The 27,022-nt window shown below is 36.5% G+C and overlaps 1 protein-coding gene across 1 annotated transcript in view; it reads right to left on the bottom strand.

Moving 5' to 3' along the window:
* The window catches only part of IQCH (IQ motif containing H), a 256,827-nt gene that overhangs the window by 157,439 nt on the left and 72,366 nt on the right, over positions 1-27,022 (bottom strand). The window contains exons 5-6 of the mRNA XM_065547585.2: positions 15,378-15,498; positions 8,313-8,441 (exon numbers count right to left, since the gene is read on the bottom strand). Of these exons, the coding sequence (XP_065403657.1) occupies positions 8,313-8,441; positions 15,378-15,498 (250 nt within the window). The remainder of the gene's footprint in view (positions 1-8,312; positions 8,442-15,377; positions 15,499-27,022) is intronic.

The raw sequence follows: 27,022 nt of genomic DNA, 5'->3' as shown, positions 1-27,022 counted from the left end.
TTTACATTCTTAAAGGATCAAGAAGTAGAAGAAGGAAGAGGAGGAGAAGGGGGAAAAGGATGAGAAGAAAGAGAAGAAGGAGGAGGCAGCAAAAGAAAAAATAAGGAGGAAAAGAAGATGCAAAGAAACTTGCAAAGGAATGAAACATTACATTATTTATTGTCTAGTCTTATTTCCTATCTAGTCCTTTAAAGAGTAAGTTTGTTGACCCCTGAGTTATAGTCAGTTATCTTTTGGATGAATTTAATATAAGGAAACATTTTCCAGGTTTCTTCATTTCTTTGTGTATACCCAAATTTCTCTCTGGTATTACAGTCCTTTTGCCTGAGAAATTTCTTTTAACATATTCTATAGGGCAGTTCTGCTGGTAATAAATTCTCTCTTTTTATTTGTCTAAAGAAGTCTATTTCTCCTTCACTTTTGAAAAATATTTTTGTTAGAAGTAGAATTCTGATCTGACAACTTCTTCTTCTTTCAGCCCTTTAAAGACGTCACTGTATTATTTCCTGACTTGCATAGTGTTTGATGAGAAGAATACTGTAATGTTTATCTTTGTTCTTCTGTATGTAATGTACATTTTTAGTTTGGCTATCTTCAAGGTTTTCTCTTAATTTTTATTTTCAGCCGTTTGAATACGATGATTCTCTCTCTCTCTCTCTCTCTCTCTCTCTCTCTCTCTCTGTGTGTCTTGTATTTATCTTGTTTGTGGGCTTCTTGGATCTGTGGTTTGATGTCTTTCATCACTTTGGTAAAATTCCTGGCCATTTTCTCTTCAAATATTTCTTCTGCCCTATTCTCTGTTCTTCTGAGATTCCAAATTCACATATATTAAAAGGTTTGCTATTGTCCCATGGTTATCAATTGCTCTGTTATTGTTGCTTTTCCTCCTCTTTATGTTTCAATTGTGTAATTTCATTTGACTTATCCTTAAGTTCACTGACCTTTTTCCCTCAGTTGTGTTTATTCTACTGATGAACCCATTGAAGCCATTCTTTATATGTTCCCATGCTTTTTATTTATAACATTTCTATTTGATTCTTTCTTATACTTTTCAACTCCCTGCTGAAAACCTCTAGCAGTTCGCACATGACTCATTTTTCCAGTTAGTCTTCAACATATTAATCATAGTTATTCTAAATTCCCTAATAGTTGTAATATCTAGTCTCTGAGTCTGGTTCTGCAGATTTGTCTCTTGACAGTGAGTTGCTTTTTGTGTCTCACAGCTTCTACTAATTGCCAGACATAGGGCTTAGAACCGTGAAAACTGAGGTAAATAGCATTTATGCCTGGAAATGGCAGTCTTCTTCTTCTAGGGCATTAGGGTGGGTGACTGGGTGTGGTTGGAAGTTGAACTGGTTGTGGGTTTTGTTGTTGTGGTTACCTTCATTGCCCCACAAGTTCCAAATTCCCTTTCACCTATGTTCATGTTATTTTCTATTTTCTCTGTTATTTCATGTCTCAAGGTCTGGTTCAAAGAGGCCTCTATCCATAAAGACTTTCAGTGATCCTCTATTATCTAACTTTTCTGCTGCTCATTAGCTATGCCCTTCATGTACTCCCCTATTCTCTGTTTTAACTATAAGATTTAGCTGTTAAAAATACTCAGAAAATATTGTTTTGTATTTAATATTGTCTTTTTCATGTGTGCATTTTTTCTAATTATACTATCTAAAGTAATTTCTAGATAGTAGCTATATTATATTTATTTTATATTTTTGTCCCTGAGCATATTGTAGGTGTGCAAATATACCAATTGATTTTTATTTTATTTGGTTCTTGATATAACTACTGGAACATATTAATTTTAATACTTAAAAGTCAGGAGATGGCAAACTATGGTCCATATGCCAAATCTGGCCTGCAGTCTGTTTTTGTATGACTCTCAAGTTAAGAACTGTTGCTACATTTTTAAGAGATGTTTAAATAAAAGGAGAAGAATATATGAGAGAGATAATAGGTGGCATGCAATGCCTACAATATTTCCTACCTGGCCTTCTACAAAAAAAGTTTGTTCACTCCTATTTAAAATGATGTGCACTTAATTCTTACTTTTTATGGGAAAAAGATTCTTTCTGTAAAGGACTAAATTAAAGATATGTGTGATCTGAAGAAAAAAGTGGTAGAACTAAAAAATAAAGAGAAATAGACAAATTTACAAGCATAGCTTGAGACTTTAACATACCTTTCTTGGCAATTGATAAAATAGGCAAATAGAGATAGATTTGAATAACATGATTAAGTTGAATTAATTGAATATATGCAGAAAACTGCATCCAACAAATACAAAACATATTTTCAAATGCACATGGACAGTTTACCTAAAGTCTTCATATGCTAGGGTCAAAAAGTAAGTCAGATTTCAAATAACTGAAAACATATAGAATATGCTCTCTAAAAAATGAAATTAGGCTATAAATCAATAACAAAAAAGATAGCTAAGAACTACTCAATTGTATACACTTGTAAATATCCCATAAGTCAAAGAAGAAATGAAAATGGAAATAAGGAAATAATCTGAAATACATGATAATGAAAATATGAGATAACAAACTTACTAAAGTAGGCTTTGTGTGAAATTTATAGCCTTCAATTTATATCAGAATTTATATATCAGAAACAAATAACGCTTGAAACTTAATAAGCTAAGCATGTGTGCCAATAGTTTAAACAAATAAAAAAATTAAAAGCAAAGAAAATGAAGAAATGGTAAAGATAACTTATGCTAATCAAATTAAAAATATATAGTAGAAAGGATCAATAAGGTAAAAATCTGGTTATTTGAAAATACCAAAAAATCAATAAACACTTAGAGATACTGATAAAAAAAAAAATGAGGAAGGTGGAAGTAACCAACAATAGGAATGAGAAAGCACATCATCACAGATGCTACAGACATTACAAAATACAGAATACTGTAAACAACTTTATTGTAATAAATTAGAAAATTTATATGAAATGGACAAATTCCTTGCACAAAATTAACTTATTAAACTGACACAGACAAAAAAAAAAGAAGTCCTGTATTTGTTAACGAAAATTCCTCAATCCTAAGCCTATTTCCAAAGAAAACTACATGGATTCATTGGTAAATTATTCCAAACATTTAAGAAAGAAATAGTACCAGTTGTATCCAAACTCTTCCAGAGAATATAAAAAAAGATCACACTCATTGTGGCAAAACTAACATTGATATTAAAACCTAAGGAAAACATTACAGGAAAGGAATAAATTTAGGCCAGTCTCACATATGAACAAAAATGCAAAAATCAAAACCAAAATATTAGCAAATGAAATCCAGCAATACATAAACTGGATGCTATTTCACATCTAATTGGACTTATTCCTTAAATGCATGGGTAATAAATAAGTGTGTTAGGAGTACTAGCTAAAAACAGATTTAAATAAGAAACAGTCTCATAATATAATATTCAAAATGCTAAGATTTCAATTGAAAATTACTCATCATACCAAGAACCAGAAAGACCTCAAACTGAATGAAGAAAGATAATGAATAGATACCAACAGTGAGATGACAAGGATGTTAGAATTACCTGACCAAGATTTTAAAGCAGCCACCATAAAAATCTTTCCACAAGCAATTGCTGACTGTCTGGAAACAAGTGAAAAATATAGTCTTAGAAAAGGAACAGAAAGTCTCCACAAAGAAACAGAATATATAAAAAGGAACCAAATGAAAATTTTAGGACTGAAAACTACAGTAACCTAAATACAAAATCCAGTGGATGAGATTAGAAGATAGAAGAATAGAAATCGCCCAATCTGAGCAAAAGAGAAAAAACAGACTAGAAAAGAGAACACAGCCTCAAGGACCTGTCAGACTAGATCCAAAAAATCTAACATTTGTATCATCATAGTCCTAGATAAAGAGGAGGTAGGGGTCAAGGCTATAAAAAGTACACAAAGAAATAATGGCTGAAAGCTTCCTAAATCTGGCAATAGACATAAACCTACAGATTCAAGATACTAGGCCAGACTGAAACAGAATAAGCCTAAAGAAACCCACACCAAGACACATCATAGTCAAACTTCTGAAAACTAAAAATTGAGAACAAAAATTAAAAGCAGCAGGAGAAAAGCAACACCTTATCTACAGGAAAAAAACAATTCAAAATCAGATCTCATCAGAAATCATGGAAGCCAAAAGCATGTGGCACAACTTTTCTTTTTTTTTTTCCAAGTGCTGAAAGAAAAGAATTGCCAACTCAGAATCCCATACCTAGTGAAAATATCCTTCAGGAATAAAGAGGGAAAGCAAGATATTCTAAGATTAAGGAAAATGAAGATAATTTTTCATTAGTATAATGACTCTAAAAGAATGGCTAAAGAAAATTCTCTAAACAGAAAGCAAATGATAAAGTTAAAAACTCTTGGGAACATTAGGAAAAAAGAAATAATACGATAAGCAAAAATAGGATAAAAGCAACAGACTTTCCTTTTCTTCTTTAGTTTTCTAAATTATATTTGATGGTTAAAACAAAAGTTATAACACTATATGACATGGCTCCAAATATATGCAGAGGAAATAAAAATGCAATTACCATAAGACCCAGCAATTATAGTCCTGGGCATTTATTCTAAAGAAATAAAAACATATGTGTATATAAAAACCTGTATACAAATGTTTATGGCAGCTTTATTAATAATAGCTCGAAACTGGATACAATCCATATGTCCTTCAACAGGTCAATGGTTTAACAACTGTGGTACATTCTAACATGGAATTCTGCCCAGCAATAAAAAGGAATAAACTATCAATATAAGGACTAAATTATCAATAATAGCAATAAGGTTATTAATGTAATTACATATATTAATATAACCTATTAACTAAAAGGAATAAACTATTAATACAACCTGAATGACTCTCCAGAGAATTATATTGAATGAAAAAAGCCAGTTCTAAAATTCACTGTATTAGATGAAATGGATGATTTAGAATTGTCCATTCGTATGGCTATAAAAGGGCACTATGAGGAACCTTTGTGGTAATGGAACTATTCTATATCTTGCCTGCATCAATATTATACTTGTGGTATTATATTACAGTTTTGCAACATGTTACTATTGGGGAAAACTGTGTAAAGAGTACAAAGGATCTCTGCATTTTTTCTTACAACTACATGTGAATCTACCATTATCTCAAAATGAAAAGTAAAAACAACAACAACAACAACAAAAAACAGTAGCAGTGAAATGCCAAGCCACAGGGTAGGAAAAATTATTTGCAATACATGTAACTGATAAAAGATTAGTACCCAGAATATCTAGTAATTCCTATAAATCACTAAGAAAAAGAAAGACAATCCAATTTCAAAAAAAAAAAAAAAAAAAAAGGGTTAAAGTCTTAAATCACCTTACAAGAGAGGATACTCAAATGACCAATACGCATTATCAAAACAACTTGCTCAATTTTACTGGTCATCAGGAAAGTAGAAATTAAACCCACAAAGACATACCACAACAGACTCTTCAGGATGGCTAAAGTTTTAAAAACTGAAGAAATATCAAGTGTTGACAAGGACGAATATTCTGGAACACTCATATACTGCCAGTAGGAAAATAAGTCAGTATAACCACGTTGGAAAACTGTTTGGCAGTATCTATTAAATCTGATCATATATAAACACTAAGACTCAGCAATTCCATTTTTTCATATATCGTCAACAGAAATGCTACATATGTGCATTAAAAGATACCTACATATGTGCATTAAAAGGCAAGAATTAATAATTAAGGCATTAAAAGTACAAGAATGCTCATAATGACTGGGCATGGTGGCTCACGCCTGTCCTCCCAGCACTTTGGGAGGCCAAGGTGGGTGGGTCACCTGAGGTCAGGAGTTCAAGACCAGCCTGACAAATATGTTGAAACCTCGTCTCTACTAAAAATACAAAAATTAGCTGGGCATGGTGGCGTGTGCCTGTAGTCCAAGCTACTCAGGAGGCTGAGACAGGAGAATTGCTTGAACCCAGGAGGTGGAGGTTGCAGTAAGCTGAGATCACACCACTGCACACTCCAGCCTGGGCAACAGAGCGAGACTCCGTCTGGAAAAAAAAAAAAAAAGTATGCTCATAGTAGTATTATTCCTAATAGCTCTATAGTATAAACCACTAAAATTCCCATCAACACTAGAATGAATACAAAATTGAAGCACATTCACAGATATTCATTCATATATTCATATATATTTATGCTTGATGCCTCTCTTTCCCTCACTTCTATCCAATAGTCAGTCCTCATGCTTCCACCAAAATATAACCTGAATTTGTTCACTTCTCTTCATCTCCATTGATACCATCCTCCTCATATCCACCGTCATTTCTCACCTGGTTTATGGCAATAGTCATTTACTCTCCAAGCTCCCACTATGATTTGTTATCTGCAAAGCAGTTATTGAAACATACATCAGATCATCCCATACTCTGTTTAAATCCGTCAGTGGGTTCTCTCTGTTAGCAGAATTAAATGTAACTCTTCACTGTGGTTTGGAAGGCTGCCATGCTGATTCTGGTATAGTCTAAGGTATTTAAAAAGAAAGATCTTAAAGATACGCTGAGTCGTTTAAATAAATTAAGAGTTCTTTATCTCTCATACACAGTTCAAAGGAAGGCAGTCCTGGGTTGGCAGGGCAGTTCTGCAAGACTCAACATGGAGTTCCATCTCTGGCTCCAAAATGCATGCCCAAGTTTCATCATCACATCTGCATCCCAGCTAGCCAGAAGAAGGAAAGGCAAAAAAGGGGCTATGCTTCTTTTCTCTAAAGAGCACAGTCCAGAACTTTTTCAGTCTACTTCTGCTTAACATCTTCATTGTCCACAGCCTCCTCACATGGCACACCCAGCAGCAAGTAAGCCTGGGAAATGTCTTCAGTTAAAATGACATGTGCCGACCCACAACTCTATTACTATGGAGGTAGGGGAAGAGTAAATATTGAGGACAACTCAGTCTTGGCTCTAGCCTACAGCACATAATCCCTCTCTACTTCTCCACCTTCATCTCTTCCCTTTTTCTCCCTTGCTCATAGTTTGGCCTTCTTGCTCATGAAGGGCCTTTGTCCCTGTGCTGTCATATATCTAAAATGCTCTTCTCTAGATCTCTACATGACCGGCTTTTCTTCATCGTTTGAATCTCAGCTCAAGCCTCCTATCTCTTCTGAGAGACATTCCTTGACCCTTCCCTCACAAGCAAAGTAGCCCCCTCCTTATCATTCTCTAACCCATATTGTTTTATTTCTAGCATTTATCACATGCTGAAATTCTCATTTACTTATCTGCTTAGTACCTGTCTCCCTCTAGAATATAAACACCATGAGAACAGAACCGCTGTCTGACATTTTCTGCTGGATCTCCAGCACCTAGACGCTACTTTGGATAAAACAATAACTCGACAAATATTTATTTATTTTTAAATATTAGGAAAAAATTATTTATATAACAAATAATTAAATATGAATTAATTCAGCCAAAACCTATCATTATATGACTGGGAAAACTGCAGCCCAGAGAAAGTAAATGGTTTGCCCAAGATTCTGCAACGAGTTACTAGATTCCCAGGTCGGTGCTTCTCTCTAGCACCCTATTTCATCCAGTATTTTCTTTGAAATCTTCTTCCATTATCTCAGCCCTCAGCAATTATTACTCTGAACTCCCATGGCACTAGACTTTAAAGTCCATTTGGTTTTTGTTCCATGTCACTTTATATCGTTATTTATCTTTATTATATCTATCTTGTTTCCCCAGCCAAACTGTAAGCCCTTTGAAAATACGAACCTTCTAACACACACAGAGAACACAGGCCCTCAATATGTAATTTACAAAGATGGCTAAAGTTAATTTATTTTTATTTATTTATTTATTTTTTTGAGACGGAGTTTCGCCCTTGTTGCCCAGGCTGGAGTGCAGTGGCGTGATCTTCACTCACAGCAACCTCTGCCTCCCAGGTTCAAGTGATTCTCCTGCCTCAGCCTCCCAAGGAGCTGGGATTGCAGGCAGGAGCCACCACGTCCACTAATTTTGTATTTGTAGTAGAGACAGGGTTTCATCATGTTGTCCAGGCTGGTCTCAAACTCCTGACTTCAGATGATTCACCTGCCTTGGCCTCCCAAAGTGCTGGGATTACAGGTGTGCCTGTACCCGGCCCAATTGATTTATTTACTAAAGTGAAACTCAGGATGATTACAACTTTCATCTTGTCCTATTATTGAGGACAAAAGTTGGCTATAGAAGGCTAGATTTGGGGCAGAGATAATACCTGTGTGTCCCCAACTGAACAGACACGCGAGAGCGTCTTACCTGCAGCTGGAATCTTACGTGCTTCACCAAAACTGTGCAGGGGAGCTGCTCTGGGTATAATGGGTGGATTCTGAAAGGTAATCCTTGCTGTTGGTGGAATCAGCCCTCGTTCTATCATACTTAAAATCCCTAAAAAGAAACATTAATAGAATGTGAGTTTAATTCCAAGCAATTCCACAAAGTCAGAGCTCTATAAATTTCACAAGTGTAATTTACTCCATTCATCATCTTATTTGTGAGGGTACATCTAGTGCCTTAATCCTTTGCATGAAAAAATAGCTACAATACACATTCATTTAAATGTAATATTCTAACCCAAGGAAAAATGTCATTTCCAATGGCAGTAACATGAAATAAAATTGCACTAAAGTAATTTCATTTTAAAGTGGAAATATAATTTCAAGGCAAACTAAAACTTCTTTATACTTATGGTATTTTCAATCACTGGTAATACTATTGCTCTTTTTAAAATTCAGAGAAATCAGGCACACATTCTTAATAACTAAGGAGATCCTTTGTTCCAAAAGAAGGAAATCTGTGTACTTGAAACCATGCCCCTGTTGTATAATCAGTCATGCTTTATGAAATAAGGAGTTATTTTCAGACATTTCTCATATCACCAGAAGATACTAATGCTCAGATAGGTTATTTTGATACAACTGGGCAAAATGGTTAGTATTAATGTAACTAATTCACAATTCCTAGCATTCATACTGTGTTACCATGGCTGGTGCCAAATCTTTTAAAGGATAAGAGACATCATTAAATGAATAAACAAATGAATAAATCAATGAATGATCGACCAAAGCCTGCTGTTAGAGGGAAAACTTTTGTTAAGGTGGATCTACTATATTGAAACCAGAAACCTGGAAACTTGGGGACGACTTGCAATAAATTTGTGGTAGGGCTTCAGTTTCTTCTTGTTCTTTTACATAATAGAAAGTAAGTAAAGAACTCTGGGTCTCAACAAAATCCTAGAATACAAACTGTGTATTCAAGTTGGCCTAAGTTGAAGAATTTGGCACACAACTTGGTCCCTTCTAAGAGGGACCAATATTATTTCCATTTACCTTATGACCTCTATACTATATTACTATTAAGAATGTTAGTCTAGTGTTATAGGAATTCAGTAGAATGATCACTGAAGGGTTGGAGAGCTGAAAAACGTTCACTTGTAAAACAATGATTCCAAAGAGAAATCTTCAGTTTACTTACTGCAGACTCATTTAGGGGAAGAATTTCTTATTAAAAGCAAATTCCTGGGCCCCAACTCAGACCTGCCCAAACTTCTGAGGACAGGGCCTGGTAATCTGCATTATTGAAGGCTCCAGGAGATATTCATGTGCACTGAAGTTTGAGAACCACTAGAATTGGGGCCCAGTAACATATACGTTAAATAAGCACTCCAGGTTAATCTTTTGTACTCTTAACACTTAAAAACTACCGATCCAGAGTATAACACTTTAGGACCTTTTTGAAATTAGTACTTCGGGTTTTAATTTTTATAACACTAGATTGAACTACTTTAAAAATCTTGTTAAGACTAATTCTTTGTTCTCACAAATACTTTCCACCTATAAATATCAAATTTCATTTCCAAGAACTCTGCCTGTTTTGCAGATGTGAAAAACAGGTCTCCTTATAATTCAGTATATTTTCATTTCAAGAGTCAGTTTCATTCTCTGAGAATTCTGAAGACTATAAGCACGATTTCAACCCGTGCTTTAGTGCTGGTTGAAGCAATCATCTTAATTTCAGACAAACACATATGTGTGTCCATCTACTATTGGAAGGAAAAAATTAAGACTTTGGAATAAGTAGAAGAGATTACTGAGTATCTTTTCACTGAAATGCTGGAACCTCTGAAGATTATCTGACCTATAGTCCTACAGGTCTGTAGGACTGTGCATCTTTGTTTTGTTTTGCTTTTTTAGAGACAAGGTCTCATTCTGTTGATCAGGTTGGAGTGCAGTGGCACCATCATAGCTCACTGCACCCTTGAATGCCTGGGCTAAAGTGATCCTCCTGCCTTATCCTTCCAAGTAGCTGAAACTATTGGAATAGCACCATCACATCTGGCTTTTTTTTTTTTTTTTTTTTTTTTTGATGTAGAGACTAGGTCTCGCTATATTGTCCAGGCTAGTCTTGAACTCCTGGCTTCAACCAATCTTCCTGCCTTGGGCTAGCAAGGTTTTGGGATTATGGGTGTGAGCCACTGTGCTAGGCTGCATCTTTGTTTTTAACTGTCCATTTTATAATTCCATAAAGATTAAGGTTCATTTGTAGAAATCTGATAAGAATGTCACTAATTCTTGTTTCTACACATGCAAATTTAAATTCTTACATGTGGAAGGACAAGTCCCTGAAAGGCAGTTTTGCATCCATTTGCAAATTTATTTAAATACTCTCAATTTATAAATGTGTTTATTTGGATTGTCCTTTGAATTTACTGTAACATCTTGCTAGTTCCCTCAATTAATAAGTTAATAAAGTCTTTGACATGTGTTCATTTTATATTTATATAAGAGTCATAACTTTACTTTTGAAAAAATCATCCTTTAACAGTTTTGGAGTTCCCACTGAGATGAGCAAAAGGGTCACCTGAAATCATCAGAAATGATGTATCTCACAGGAAGCCAAGCCCAGGCATGATTTTTCTTGGCCCCCACAGGTTAATTTAAAGTTTCTTGTTTTTCTAATTTTAATTTTACTCTCTATTAATTTGTTTTTCTTTTTCATTCATTTATGAATGGCAAGTTATTCCCTGTTGGCAGCTGCCATGATTGGGAATTTGGTGATCTCTGGAAATGATCTAATGTCTTATAGAGAGCATAGTTTGTTAGTTTTTGTCCATCTGTCTATTTTGAGCTCAAATTAGGAATTTCTTGTTCACAAGGAAGGAGAACAACTCTTTGATATCTGGACTGGTAAGCTTTTTGTGTTTTTATTTTCTCTTTCTTTTTTTTTTCTTTTTCTTTCTTTTCTTTTTTTTTTTAAGACACTCTGTAGCCCAGGCTAGAGTACAGTGGCATGATCTCAGTTCACTGCAACCTCTGCCTCTAGGGCTCAAGCCATCCTCTCGCCTCAGCCTTCTGAGTAGCTGGGACTACAGGTTCACCACCATGCCCAGCTCACTTTTGTATTTTTTGTTGGGGTTGGGGTTTTGCCATGTTGCCCAGGCTGGTCTCAAACTCCCAGACTCCAGCAATCTGTCTACGTTGGTAGCCTCCCAAAATGCTGGGATTAGAGGCATGAGCCACTGCGTCTGGCCACTGTGTTTATTCTCTATTTATCTGTGGCTGAAATGGTAGAATTGAGGATATACACTCTATCCATATGTCTTTGTATACATAATTCAGAAAGTTCCTATATCTCACATTGTGAGTGTAGAATGTTTTCCTGTCTCTAGATGGCGTTAATAAATTAGATCATAAAGGCTCTTAAAGGAATTCTGTTCTGATTGGCTTGTAGAGATAAATAAGTGCTTACATAAATTGAATATTCATAAAATTACCAAAAATAAAGAAATGAAACTTGTAATGCTTTGAATGTGCTCCCTGGACATCCCAAATTCAGAAACTCTCATTGAGTCTCTACTTTTCAGGGCAATATAGTAATTTACATAGTTTCGATGCTGTTCTCTTTGTACTAAGATATAATTAGAAAAATCACTATTGAGCCAACGCCTTGCCTAGAATTTTATATTTGAGAATAATGTTTATTTAATCAGGTATAACAAGTCACTTTTTCTTTTTTTTTGAGAAAGAGTCTCTCTCTGTTGCCCAGACTGGAGTGCAGTGTCATGATCATGGCTCATTGCACCTCTGCCTCCTGGGTTCAAGCAATTCTCGTGCTTCAGCCTCCCGAGTAGCTGGGATTACAGGTGCCCACCATCACACCTGGCTAATTTTTGTATTTTTAGTAGAGATGAGGTTTTGCCATGTTGGCCAGGCTGCTTTCGAACTCCTGACCTCAGGTGATCTGCTCGCCTTGGCCTCCCAAAGAGCTGGGATTACAGGCGGAACCACTGTGCCCGGCCGACGAGTCACTTTTACAGAATCAAGGTTGATGCGTGATAGAGCCAATGCTTACAAAGTCCTCCCAGAAAAACTAGCCTGGTATATGGCTTACATGATTTTCAGCCTTTTAAGTGGTAAGGAAGGTTACATGCTATAGCCCCAAGAACTTTAAGATATTTGGAGGACTTCTAGAAGAGAGAAATTTACCCAAATGTATAGGTCCTGCAGTTGAAATCTGATGAACAGAGTTTCTTGGGCTTGATTTCCTAGCCTTGGGATAGCAAATAATAGGGGATTTTATTCAGGCTGAGATTCCCTACAAAAACTTCCAACAAAGCAAATTTAAGGTAGTTTATATGGTAATGAACATTTTTGCTCCACCTATGTAAATTATCAGGCCAAACCTACTGAGACCAGCCTTATTCTGCGATTTTTTGGTTTTTGAGATTGTTTTGGTCAAAAGGGGAGAAGATTATAATATTTTTTTTTAAGTTTTAGAATAAGCAAATGGGATCACTGGATACCCTTTTAATAGAGTCCTGAAATCTCCAGTGAATATCTGAGCCTAGTCTTTGATTAGGCTACTTACGACACTGTAGATATTGAGGTTACTTTATAAATAACTGATCATAATGCAAATAATTCTTATCTATAGACATGAAAACAAATTCTGTCTGGTGAAGGGGAATTCTCCTCATGGGAAATCCAATTTTGCATTTATTTGCAAATTTATTTCAATATTCCTGATCTACAAATGTGTCCATTCTTTGGATTCTCTTTGAACCGGTTGTTAACTGATGAATTAAATAAAAATCTTTGACCTGTGTTCATTTTATGTTTGTATGACAGTCGTGATTTTAGCTGTTTTTGAAAGTTATCCTTTAACACCATTGTTTTATTAAATCCTCATCATGTTTAATAAAACACCAGGTTTTATTAAATCCACTCTTACTTTCCTGTTGAATAGATTAAGAATTATAAGTTCATTCATTCTGTCATTCATTTAACTAATAAAGTGCCTATTATGTGTCAAGAACTATTCTGTGGGCTGGGGATGCAGTGGCGAACCAGAAAGACCTCATGGAGCCTCTAGTGGTGAAGAAGATATTAAATAGATTTAAAATAAATATATTATGATAAACTGTGATAATCTCTGAAGGAAAAGGACAGGTGTTTGAGGAAGTGGCCCTTACTGGCAGAGGAAAAGGCACTTGTGAAGGCCTGATCTGCAAATGTGCTTGGCCTGATAAAGATTAGAGAGAAGGCTTAGGGGGCTAAGTATAAAGACAGCTGAGTGGGATGAGAAATGGAGATGTAGGTGAGGGCCAGATCAAGTACGCCTTGTTCATAGAGTTCAGAGTTTATTCTAAGACAAAGAGCAATTTGCCTCAGGTCACAGACCCAAGCTGAAATTTGGTCTATGTAATGTAAAACTTGTATTCTTAACCATTTGGAGGGGTGGGGTGAAGCTTTCTTTTTTGGATTTAGCCAGGTATTCAAGAAAAAGTAGGAAAGTTTAAAGTTCATTTTTCAAAATGATTCTCTCTTCGGCATGTTATTAGTCTTTCACCTCATTCTGGACCTGTGTAGATCTGGGGTGAGGCTTAAACAACATTTAAGGGCATTAGAAACACCTAAAAAAATATAGACACTGTATTTATATTTCTGTGACTTGTGGCTTCCTGACATTCATAGTATCTTGCACAATACCAGACATATTGCAAGTACTCAATAAATATTTGTCGATTAATTTATTAATCCCTAATATTATGGTAGGCCATGTGTTCTCATGAAGATAATTTAGAAATGAAAATGTGATTTTATTTCTGGATGAAGTTGCCAAAATTCTAGATTTACCTTTATTTTGTGGCAACTTTTTATTGTCTCTATTGCTAAAGCATAGTAGAGAGATAGATAGACAGACAGACAGACAGAAGGATATATCGATCCATTCATTCATTCATTCACTATTTCATTCATCCTAATTTGGTTCAGGAAGAATATAAGATGGTATTAAAGCAAGAAATGGGAACACTCTGCTGGTGTTATTTAGTATTCCCAGCAAGTAAATATTACATAAGCTAACTAGAAAGCATATGTCACAAAGATTGCTGAACAATGGTTTATAACTATTAAAGTTGTGAGCTTAACAAATCCAGAGACTTATAATAATCTCAGGTTATCTACCACCAGCAGACAGAGGATGCAGTAGCTAGAAGTTGGAGAACTTTGGATTTCCAGGTGGCAGAATAACCTTTGGGAACCAGCTTTGGGTCCTAAATATTCCAGACCAATGGGCAGAAAGTGAGATAAGAAGTAATTAAGGACCATCTCACTAAGTTATATTTGAGATAGGAAAGGGATCCACTTAGGCATTCTTTAACACTTTGGTCAATTAAATTAAATACCAGAGATGGTTACACTTAGAACATTCAGTATTTGGTCACTTGTTTGCTTATTCTTTCATTTTCTTATTCACTCAACCTACACTTAGTATCTACAAAATGCGGGCTATGGTTCTAGGTACTAGAGATACTGAGATAAAGATGAAATCCTTTGCTTAAAAACAAAATCCACTGGTTTCACAAGACTAGAGTTTAGACTAAAACATGCATAGTTTAAACACTAATTACATTAATTCTGGCTTCATATTTCCTTATAATAGGATATTGAAATAAATTTTTAAAATGCTGCCAGAATAATAATATATCAGAAATGATCTGCTCAGAAACTTAATAAATTCTAATGCTATCACATAAACACAATGATCATTTTACTAGGTAATAACACCATCTATATTTAATATAATCAATATTAAATCCATAGAATGATGAATTTTAAAGGTGGAAGGGACTCTAGTGATTGTCTTGTCCAACTTTTTGATTTACAGAGCAGGAAACTCAGACCAGAGTGAGGACCTGACTTGTCTGAGGTCACCCAGGAGAATCAGTAGGTGAGCCAGAGTCCAAATTCAGGCCTCCGATCCTACCTCAATGCTCTTTCTCTTAAGTTCCTAAACGCATAAAATGGCTATCGAATCACTAACCTTTGCGGGCATCTGCTTGTAAGACTGGTACAGGAGTGAAATAGGGATCTGTGCGATGAGAAGACGGCAGAACCGTGAGGTTGGATACGGTAGACCCTTTGATTAACTTTGGAACATTTACCTAGATAATCAAAAATTTGTTTCAGCAAACATTTCTGCCTTCACAGTGAACACAGTTTTCTTCTTGTAAACAATAAAGTTATGAATAGTTGCATTAAGTTTTAATAAAGTAGCAATATCAGCTCCAATTTTATTGCTCATGAATGCTCTGTGCTATTGTCTACTACTGTCAGGAGTTTGTGTAATTTAAAATAGCTAATTAAATCCAATTAACATGTTGTGGTTTCCACTATATAAAGTCAACATAGTAGTTAATAAAAGAACTATTAAGATTTTGTTCAATTTTAATGACTACAATATAAAAATGCTAAATCTTGACAGAGGAGGTTTTGAATACAGCAAAGTTTTGTACCAAAAAATTTCCCAGGAAATAAATGTTAGAGTGTTAATGTTAAAAAAAAAACCTGGAAGAATTAAAAGATAAACATATCAATCAATATTAATCCTGAGTAGATTTTTTTGCAGATCTCAGAGATGGTTACAAAGACACAATATCTGGATTAGTTATAGAAGATAATTACTTTTCCTAAAGTCATAAAATGTTTTTATTACAGTTACAAAATATGAATTGTTTCTATTAAATGGTTTCTAGATTTTAAAGATTACATATATTGCATATAAATCACATTTGTTTGTATAGTCCAACTACACCATTTTTACCTTTATTATAGGAGTTTATGAATTACTTGGGTTCTCTCAGCAGGGAAGATGCAACTGTTTGGTATTTATAGACTGAATTTTCAAGTCATTTTCCAAACATTAATTAATTTGCATAACTTCCAAGGGAACTAGGTAACAGTTTGCTATTTAACTAATAAAGAACTTAAGACATAAAGATTAGATTTGTTTCAGGCCATACAGTATACTAGAGATGCACAGATTATTCAATTCTGAAATTAATCTGATTTTACATTAGTAAAATTTGCCATTGGACTCGGTGGCACAATACCTTATTGCCATTAAGGTCATAGTGACTTTAAGGAAAAACAAAGGGAAAGCTTCATCGAGACCGGGGGAGAAAATCACTTTACAAAATAAGTATCTATGAGCTGAGAAATGTCTGGATAAAGGGTTAGGGCCCCCACTGCCAGGATGTGGTAACACCATGAATATCAAACACTTTGATGATGTTTGGTAAATAAATATAAATAGTATTTTGAATAGGAAAGAATAGACTGTTAGCGCAATCTGTGTCTCCCCAGGTGAGTCAGAAGGGGAAAGGGAGGTGCTACCAGCCTCACCTTAATGAGAGTGTGGGACTCGTAAGATTTATTTATTATGAGACTTTGGTCTTCCTGATCCACCTTGGTTTCTTGCCCTCACACTCAGCTCTCCTCTCCCCACCTCATCTCCAGACATGAGTAGCTTCCAGGATCTCCTCCTAATCAGAGAGGCAGAGATACCCAATGCACTGTGCTCTAGAAGGCATGTACATAGCTGAGGATATTCAATATCAAAAGTGGCAGGGTCTCTACTTGTCTGATTGATATAGGGGTCAGTGAGACAAAGGTAAATCGGAGGAGGAGAGAAAGATTCAACTTAAATAAACCTGTCAAGCACTGTGATGATGTAAAATATAGGCTTGGCAGTTTCAGGACACAGAGCATAATTTATCTGGATTTTCTGAAAGCCTTTGACAAAGAACACCTGACAACCTGCTCTGGCAAGCTAAAGCAGCAGGATCCAACATAAAACACAATATAAAGGATGACACAAAGGAGAGGAGAGTAGGCAGGTGATGTTCAGACTCTGTCAGGCAATCAGCACATTCATAACACTGCTTTAATTCTTTCAATTGCATCAGTCTAAACAATGTAAACACCAGATCGAAGAACTATGCTGAAAAGGCAGTGAGGTGACTGTGTGTGTAGTGTGTGTGTGTGCACGTGTGTGTATGTGTGTGTGGGTATGTGTTGGGAAATGGAAGGTCGTGTTTTCGTTGACAGAAATAAATCCCTCAGATAGCGTCAGATAGGAAACATCTGCCCACCGTGCTGTCCTGTTCCATGGTAAGCATAACCACTTTTGCGTATGCTTGGTTGGAGGGTGAAGGAATGAAACGACCTTCAGCATTTACTGAGCACTTACTATATAACACTAACTTTAACACGATGAGCATTAAATTTCATGAGCAATGGAAAAGCTAAGGGCTGTAGGAGTATAGAAGAGGGAGTAATTAACTCTGCCTGCTTGTATTGCAGAAGGCTTTGCAGCGACTCTCAGCCCTGGCTGTATGTTAGAATCACTCAGGGAGCTTTTAAAAATACTGCTGCCTGGGCCCCAACCCTGGGCAATTAACTCAGAATAGGTGGGCTGAGGCCTGGGTCTCAGTATTTCTAGAAAGCTCCCCAGGTGATTCTGATGCACAGCCAAAGTTAAGATGTACTGCAGTAAGTGATATTTAAATTGCATCTTAAAGAAAGAACTAAATTATATCAGGTGGAGAAGAGGATGCAGTTATAGGTAGAAAAAGTGGTAGCAATGGTGCAAAATAGCATATTTTATGCATAAAGATTTCACTGATGAGGAGGAGCTCTATGTGACTGGAGTATAGGGTATGGGTATGAGGAGGGTAGGATGAGGGAATGAGACTGGAAAGGTAGACTGAAACTGATGCAAATTAAAGAAACCAGCTTTATGAATGTGCTGATCGCCTGAAAGGATTCAAATATCATCTGCTGTGGCTGCTTCTTTTTGTCATGCTTTTTATTATATTTTATTCTGCAACCATACTTTGTAGTTTGTATAATATGATATAATATAAATCATATTATAAATAGAACAATGTCCCTAATAGCTAGTTTTTCATTATTATTTCCTCAACTGGAATTTGGAACTTTATCACTTGATGTTAAATCTTCTATAATAGCTTTAAAAATTTTTTTTTGAGACAGGGTCTTACTCTGCCACCCAGGCTGGAGTTCAGTGGCATGATCAAAGCTTATTGCAGCCTTCACCTCCTGAGCTCAGGTGATCCTCCCACCTCGGCCTCCCAGGTAGCTGGGACCACAAGTGTGCACTGACACACCTGGTTACTTTTTTGTGTTTTTTTGTAGAGACAGGGTTTCACTATGTTGCCCAGGCTGGTCTTGAACTCCTGAGCTCAAGCCATCCTCCTGCCTTGGCCTCCCAAAGTGTTGGGATTACAGGTATGAACCAATGCGCGCAGCCGAAAATTTTTGAAAATGTAAAAAATATAGAAAAGCTTAAAGAAGAAAACAGCAATCATATTCCCATCAGCCAGAATTAACTACTGTTAATATTATGGCATATTTGCTTCCAGTGTTTTCAAATAGGAAAACCACTCTATTTTATTATTGTGGTAAAAATGATGTATGCCCATTATAAAGATTTCAAGCAGTGTAGAAATACAAAAGACAAAAGTTTACGAAATCAAGGCAAATATCATCAGGTGATCCATCATCCCTGACACCTTTAGAATGATTAATACATCCTTGTATAAAAAATAGGACTTATGTTATTAATTTTACACGAGGAAAAAAGGCTGCATTAAGTCTAACACATTATTAAACTTCAAATAAATATTTCTTTACCACAAGATTTCTCTGAATTAAAAATGATGCCTCTTCAAGGTCTGGCAAATTTTTCCTTAAAGGGCCAAATAACAAATATTTTAGGCATGAAGGCTCTGTTCAGATCTGTTGTTTTGTAGTTAAAAGCAGCAGGCAGACAATGTGTAAATAAATGGGTGAAGCTGTATGCTGCGGTCTGAATGTTAGTGTCCCCCCTAAATTCACATGTTGAAACTTAATCACCAATGTGATACTTTTAAGAGATGGGGCCTTTGGAAGGTGGTTAGATCATGAGGATGGAATCGTCATGAATGGGGTTATAAAAAGAGACCCCAGAGAGCTGCCATGTCCCCTCCATCATGTGAGGACACAGAGACAAGGCGTCATCTATGAACCAGGAAACAGGTCCTCACCAGACACCAAATTTGCCAGCAGCTTGATTTTGGACTTCTCAGCTTCCAAAACTGTGAGAAATAAATTTCTATTGTTTATAAACCACCCAGTTTATCGTATTTTTGTTGTAACAGACAAAATGGACAAAAACTTTATTTACAAAAACAGGTGGCCCTCAAGCAGTAGTTTGTGTACCCCTGCTCTACAGTTAAATAAAGTTGATTCTGAAAAACATTTAGATCTATTTACCACATGATTTCATTTTGGATACTATATCTTAGCTTCAAATGGTGAGATAATCAGAACTCTCTTGATGCCCTGATCTCCACTCCCTCACCTCCCAATATGATTGTATCATTATTTTTATATCACCCAGATTTATAATGTTCCCATTCTGTTTTGGTACCATAATTCTAAGATTGCTTAGTATCAGTTCTACATGTAAATGGGTCCAGTGCTCACAAATAGTTCACTTGTCATGGATTCTCTGCTTGAGCTCTTTGATTGATCTCTTAATTGGCTAGCTTTGGTTACCAAGCAGTTTTTCCCAACAAGTGTTCATGTGTACTTTACTAGAATTAATGCAACTTATACTTGAATTACATCTGGGGTCATTCTTTCTTTTCACCAAATTTTGTAGACATTGCACCATTTTCTTCCACAATGAGAATTATTGTGAAGTCTGACAGCCATCTGCTTTTCCACCCCTGGTAGGTGATTTACTTTCTTTTCATCTGGATGTCTGAAGCATTCTTTCTCTTTGAAATCCAAATATTTACCTAAAAAATATTTGTAGAAGAGTACATCCTGAGTTTCAGCTGAGTACATGGCTGTCCACTTACAGAATACATTTCCCAGCATCCCCTGTGGCTAAATGTGGACAAATGACCAAATTCCGGTCAATAAGGTGTAAGCAGAAATGATCTGTCTAACCTCTGGGTCGTGTCCACAGAGTGCTTGGCAGTACTATCATCATCCTTCCTGTGGGCTGAAATGTAGGTATGGAGAGGAGCCAGCTTCCACCTTTGGGATTAGAATGTCCTGTAACTACTGTAATGAGGAGCTGATGGAGATCAAGATGAAAGAAACCATATCTTGAACGACTGTGTGGAGCAGAGCTGTCCTGCCAGCCTTGGACTTCTCACTCGTGGACTGTTTTGAGAGTGAGAAATAAACTAATTTATTTAAGTCATTATATTTTTGGATTTCTTTGTTATAGTTTGTACCAAACTAATAGGTATATCTATTAGCTTCTAATTAACCTCCTTTGTCTTTTTCTTCTGCATTTACTGTACTTACAGTCTTTTCTCTATGTCAGTATTTTAATATTCAGCAATGTTTGTTATGTTCATTGTATTTATAGTTTATTTATGAGTTCCATAAAGTATTCTGGTATTCAATTTGTTTCCTTATATCTGCAATCTCCCTTTTTTTATTCTGCTATTTTATCATCTCATGTTTGAGCTCATTTTAATTAATTTATGTTCTTATTAGGTTGTAGCATAATGTGAAGAAATTGTGAGAAAATTCCTTCTGTTCCTTCATTTAGGTTGTTTCTACATTAGACTTTGTCTTTTGCAGCCCATAATTCTCCCTTCCATTTCCCCTCCCTTGCTTTCATTAGCTGTGGGTGAAATACTGACTTGGAGAAAATGCAAAGACCACAGGAAATCCGTATAGTGACTATATCATTTCTTTTTTCCTTGTGCGTACTTGGGTAGCTCTGTCCAGACATTCTACTTGCTGTTATGTAGAATCTCCTCCCCCATTATTTGGTACCAGTGTGTGATCTCTCCCAGCAACATGTGAGAACTGGGCATTCTGGGGTTTTTCTACCTTTCTGTTACCTGAGGCTTGGACAGGGGAAGCCTCTGTTGAGGTATGCAGTCCTTGTTAAAGTTTTTAGGCTCTCTTGCCTCTCTTGAGATCTTGATAAACATCCTCTATCAGGGCTTGCTTACTTAGTTGAAGATAAGGCCATCCCTCCCTACCTTCAACCCCCAAGCACTCTGGAATATTTTCATAGAGTCCTGAAGACTTTACTTTTCTCAGAAAGTGTCAGACACATTATATACTTTCCAATTTCACGTTTCTTAAAAGTCTCTGTAGTCAGAAGACAGAAAAAATAAGGATGTCTGCTTGATTGTCTTCTCTCCAGATTTTGTAGTATTTTTGAGAATCTCAGTATTTTTACAATTTGCTGGTAGTACCTGGAGGGTCGGGAAAGGTTAGGATTCGAGCTATGCTGTACCTCTCTACTTCGCTCCCACATCTTCTGCTTAGTGAATTTGTGCTCAACCTGGATGATCATATTCGGCAACCCTGACCCAACCCCGTCCCCATATTATGGAAGAGGAAAACTAAGAAACAGAAAGGAGAAATAGTCAAAGCATACAGTTTATCAATTTCAGAGGCAAAATGAAAAATGCAAGTCACTGCTTCATGGCCCAGTGGGGCTTTTTTGTTTGTTTGTTTTTTGTTTTTTACTGTACTTTCTTAGTTTCTGATGCTTTCACCAAGCACAGCTTAGGTCACCAGCTCTACCCTTATGTCCTACCACTCTGCCAGCTTTCTCAGGTCTTTCTTGGTGCCACTTAACTTAGCTACAGTAGGATTCTCAATTCCTCTTGGTCAGGTTTAACAGCATTCTTGGAGACAGAAGAAAATTCCCTGGGGAGGCATCTATAGTAAAGGCAAGAATCTTGGGCTTGGAGCACTGGATTGGATTCCTAGCTCTGTCACCTAATTAGCAAAGTGCAGAATGTATGTTATTTAACTTCTCTGAGTCTGTTTTATCTTCTGTAAAACAGGAATCCTCTTATCTACAGTGCAAGTAATTTTTATGTAAAGGATCTGTTTCTGGAAGCATTTCATAATTCTGAACTCACATAATTCAAGACAGGCAAAGAATGGCAGGTATGGCAAAGACTGCTGGCTGACATCCAATGTACTACTCAGCCAGAAATTATACCTCCCAGACTGCCTTGCAGCTTTCTGTGGCTTTCAGACAAGGTTCTGGCCAGTGGTATAGGAACCTACTGACTCTGCTGACTGAAATAAAGACATGATGGTGGGAGGTGAGTAGCCACCTGAGATCACAAGATGCCTGTCCAGGAGGTCAGAGCAGTCAGATGGAAAGTGTGTATGGACCTGACATTGTAGAACTGCCAGATGAGCCACAAACTGCCATGCTCAAACTGTTAACTATGGTTGTATTTAATCTATTATTATTTTCTATATTTTCAGAACTCATATACTAAATAATACAGGACACACAAACACATATAATTCACTATATATGTGTATATATATGTGTGTATGTGTGTGTATGTATATATATATATAAAATTCACTCAAATTTGAATTATTTCAACCTTTATGTATAAGGTCAGAATTTGTCTGGGTGCAGCAGCTCATGCCTGCAATCCCAGTGCTTTGGGAGGGTGATGTGGGAGGATTGACTGAGGCCAGGAGTTCGAGACCAGACTAAGCAACATAGTGAGATCCAGTCTCTACAAAAAATAAAAAAAATTATCTGGGCATGCACCTGCAATCTCAGCTACTTGGGAGGCTGAGTGAGGTGAGAGGATTGCTTGAGCCCAGGAGTTTAAGGCTGCAGTGAGCTATAATTATGCCACTACATTCCAGCCTAAGTGACAGAGAGACCCAGTTTCTAAAAATAAAAATAAAAATAAAGCAAGAATTTATTATTTTATATCATGATATTTTGAATTTATAGAATCCTATTTTACATAAAATTCACCATCACTGTTCTTCCATAAGGCGATTGTGAGGAATTAATGAATTAATATATGGAGATGCATTCCATAAATTATTTTTCACACCAGGAATGTGTGAATGGGTTTTTTTTCCATGTAAACATTTTATTGAAGTACAACATTTTTTTCTTTTTCTTTTTTTCTTTTTTTTTTTTTTTTGAAACAAGGTCTTGCTCTCTTGCCCATGCTGGAGTGCAGTGGTGTAATCACAGCTCACTGCAGCCTTGACTTCCTGGGCTCAAGCAATCCTCCTACCTCAGCCTCTTGAGTAGCTGGAACTACAGGTGCACACCACCAGGCCTGGGTAATTTTTGTATTTTGTGTAGAGATGAGGTTTCACCATGGTGTCCAGGCTAGTCTTTAACTCCTGGGCTCAGGTGATCCTCCCACCTCAGCCTTTGAAAGTGCTGGGATTACCAGTGTGAGCCACCATTCCCAGCCACAATATTCATTTTTTAAAAGGCAAAAGTGATGAATTGTAACCAAGTGACCACTGTGGGTAACTAGTATCCAGAGCAAGGAGTAGAGCATTACAGGCACCAGAAGCCCCTCTTTTGCTCCCTCCCAGTCACTACCACAACTCAAAGGCAGCCAGCATTCTGAATTCTATTGCCACCTATTGTTTTTCTGTTTTCAAACTTTATATAAATAGATTATTACAGTAGGTATTCTTTTGTATCTGACTTTTTTCTTTCAAAACTGGTTGTGAGATTCACCATGTTGTTGAGTACAGCAGTATGTTCATGCCATGAACTTTTAAGTATTGATTTTAAGTCATAAATTATATATATAATCAGTAAGACTTGAGCCTCACTATCACTTTTTTGCATTTCTTATAATGTTCCTTCCAGAATATTCTTCTCCTCTAGACTCTGCTATTAAATTCTTGTCACCCTTTAACAACTAGCTTAAATGTAATCTCCTGTAGGAAATCACTTCTGATCTCTTCTTCCTCTGATTTTCTATAGTTTTTCTTTTTACTTATCTTGTTACATTTATAACATATATTGTAATTATTTGTATACTATCCTGAAGGCATTATGCAATTCAAAGCTCATCTAATTCTGTCTTATTATCTCAAGTGAATGAGAAAAAGAGCAAAGAATGTTTTAAAAAATAATCACTTAAAACTTTCTGGGAAGGCGCAATTAAAATGGACATATTAGTAGCGAATATCTTCTATTTTGATAAGGGTAATACAATAGCAAGTATCACCTTTATGGTAATGGTGGAGCAGCTTATAAAAGACTCTCTCCTGAAAACAATAATAACACACTCTGGAAAAATGTAAAAAATAAACAAACAACAACAAAAAAACCCCCCACAAAACTCCAACTATTTGAAGGCACTGAGAATGAAAGCAGGCAGAAACTAGGGGGTGGCTGATCTTGAAAGAAGGGAACTGCAACAGTTGAGATTTATGTGTGTGTAATTTCTGGCCTGGAAGTACTTCTCAGACTATGAAAGGCAGAGTGGCTATAACTCAAGAAGAAAAACACAGTCTTACTGGCTTGAAAGTCAGAGGATGGAGTTTAGTGCTGTCATAAAAGCTGAAAATAGGGGGAAATAATAGAAATGAGGAAATTGCAAGAAGGAGAGGAGACTCCAAAAATTGCAAATAAATGACATAAATCCTTGGCTGACCTCTGAGCTCCAGGTATCTGAAAGAGGTTTTTAAAGAGCCCAGCCAGGATGGAACCGTTAAAGATTTGTAAAAACTGAGCAGAGATTTCAGCTGCTACCAACCACAGCAAGGATAGAGTCTGGAGTTTGAATCTAGCCAAATTAACTGCCTACTTGAATAAATATCAGCACTTTAGAAAGCAAGATAACAATTCCAAGTCTCTATAACATAACATTTATAATGTTTATAACAATACAAATTTTTGTATATACAAAGAAATAGGAAAAGGTAGTCCATAGTCAAAAGAAAAAATAGGCAATAAAAACAGATCCTAAGATGACTCTGATATTAGAATGAGCAGATAAAGACTCTAGAGCTGCTGTTATACATATTTTAAGGACCTTAAAAAATTGTAATAATACTAAATGAACACATGGAAAATCTTGGCAGAGAAATTAAATGTATATAAAAGAGGACCAAATGGAAATTCTAAAACCGAAAGTAAAATATTTGAAATAAAAAATTAATCAAATAGGTTTGACAGCAAATTAGAGTGGGCAGAAAAAAGGGTAGGGAACTTGAAGAGCAATCAACAGCAATTACCTAATTTGAAAAACAAGAAAAAAATTTTACATAATGGTTCTTCAGTGACCTGTAGGACAATATCATGTGGTATAATCTGCATGTAATTGAAGCCCCAGAAGAAGAGGAGGGAGAGAATTATAGAGAAAAATATTTAAAGAAACAATGGCCAGAATGTTCCCTAATTTGTTAAAAAAAAAACATAAGCTTAGAAATCCTAGAAACTCATACAATGAACCCCAAGAAGAATAAACACAAAGAAAACTACATTCGAGCATATGATAATCAAACCCCTGGAAGCCAAAGGCAAGAAAATCTTGAAAGCAGTCAGAAAAGAAAAAAAGATCCATTATACACATAGGGATCAATTATTTGAATAATGGTTGACTTCTCATCAGAAACAATGGAATTTTAAAGCACTGAATAGGGAAAAAACAAAAAACATGGCCACCCCAAATTCTACACCCAGTGAAAAATCTTTCAAAATAAAGGTAATCTAAATACTTTTTTTGACTTTTTTTTTTTAGACAGAGTCTCGCTGTTGTTGCCCAAGATGGAGTGCAATGGAGCTATCTTTGCTCACTGCAACCTCTGCTTCCTGGGTTCATGCAATTCTCCTGTCTCAGCCTCCTGAGCAGCTGAGATTACAGGCATGTGCCACCACACTTGGCTAATTTTTATATTTTCAGTAGAGGCGGGGTTTCATCATGTTGGCCAGGTTGGTCTCGAACTCTGGACCTCAAGTGATCGCCCGCCTTGGCCTCCCAAAGTGCTGGGATTATAAGTGTGAGCCACCGTGCTTGGCCAGTCTAAAGACTTTTTTTTTTGGACAAAAGACAAGCAAGTGTAGGCCAGGCGCAGTGGCTCAAGCCTGTAATCCCAGCACTTTGGGAGGCCGAGACGGGCGGATCACGAGGTCAGGAGATCGAGATCATCCTGGCTAATACGGTGAAACCCCGTCTCTACTAAAAATACAAAAAACTAGCCGGGCGAGGTGGCGAGCGCCTGTGGTCCCAGCTACTCGGGAGGCTGAGGCAGGAGAATGGCGGGAACCCGGGAGGCGGAGCTTGCAGTGAGCTGAGGTCTGGCCACTGCACTCCAGCCCGGCGACAGAGCAAGACTCCGTCTCAAAAAAAAAAAAAAAAAAAAAAAAAAAAGACAAGCAAGTGTTACCAGCAGGCATTAGCTTTCTTTTAAGAAATGTTTGCGGCTGGGCGTGGTGGCTCACGCCTGTGATCCCAGCACTTTGGGAGGTTGGGGTGGGCAAATGACAAGGTGAGGAGTTCAAGACCAGCTTGGCCACCATGGTGAAACTCCATCTCTACTAAAATTACAAAAATTAGCTGGGCCTGGTGGTGGGCGCATGTAATCCCAGCTGCTTGAGAGGCTGAGACAGGAGAATCGCTTGAGCCCGGGAAGTGGAAGTTGCAGTGAGCTGAGATCATGCCATTGCACTCCAGCCTGGGTAACAGAGCAAGACTTCATCTCAAAAAAAAAAAAAAAAAAAAAAAAGAGAGAAATGCTTAAAAAACATTCTTCAAGCTGACAGAAAATGACTTCAGATGACAACTCAGATATATATGGCAAATATAAAAGATTATGTCTTTTTCTTCT

The sequence above is a fragment of the Macaca fascicularis genome, chromosome 7 (genome assembly GCF_037993035.2).
Source record: "Macaca fascicularis isolate 582-1 chromosome 7, T2T-MFA8v1.1".
NCBI lineage: Eukaryota > Metazoa > Chordata > Mammalia > Primates > Cercopithecidae > Macaca > Macaca fascicularis.
Note: the sequence above shows the minus strand (reverse complement) of the source record. Positions and strands in the feature narration are given on the sequence as shown.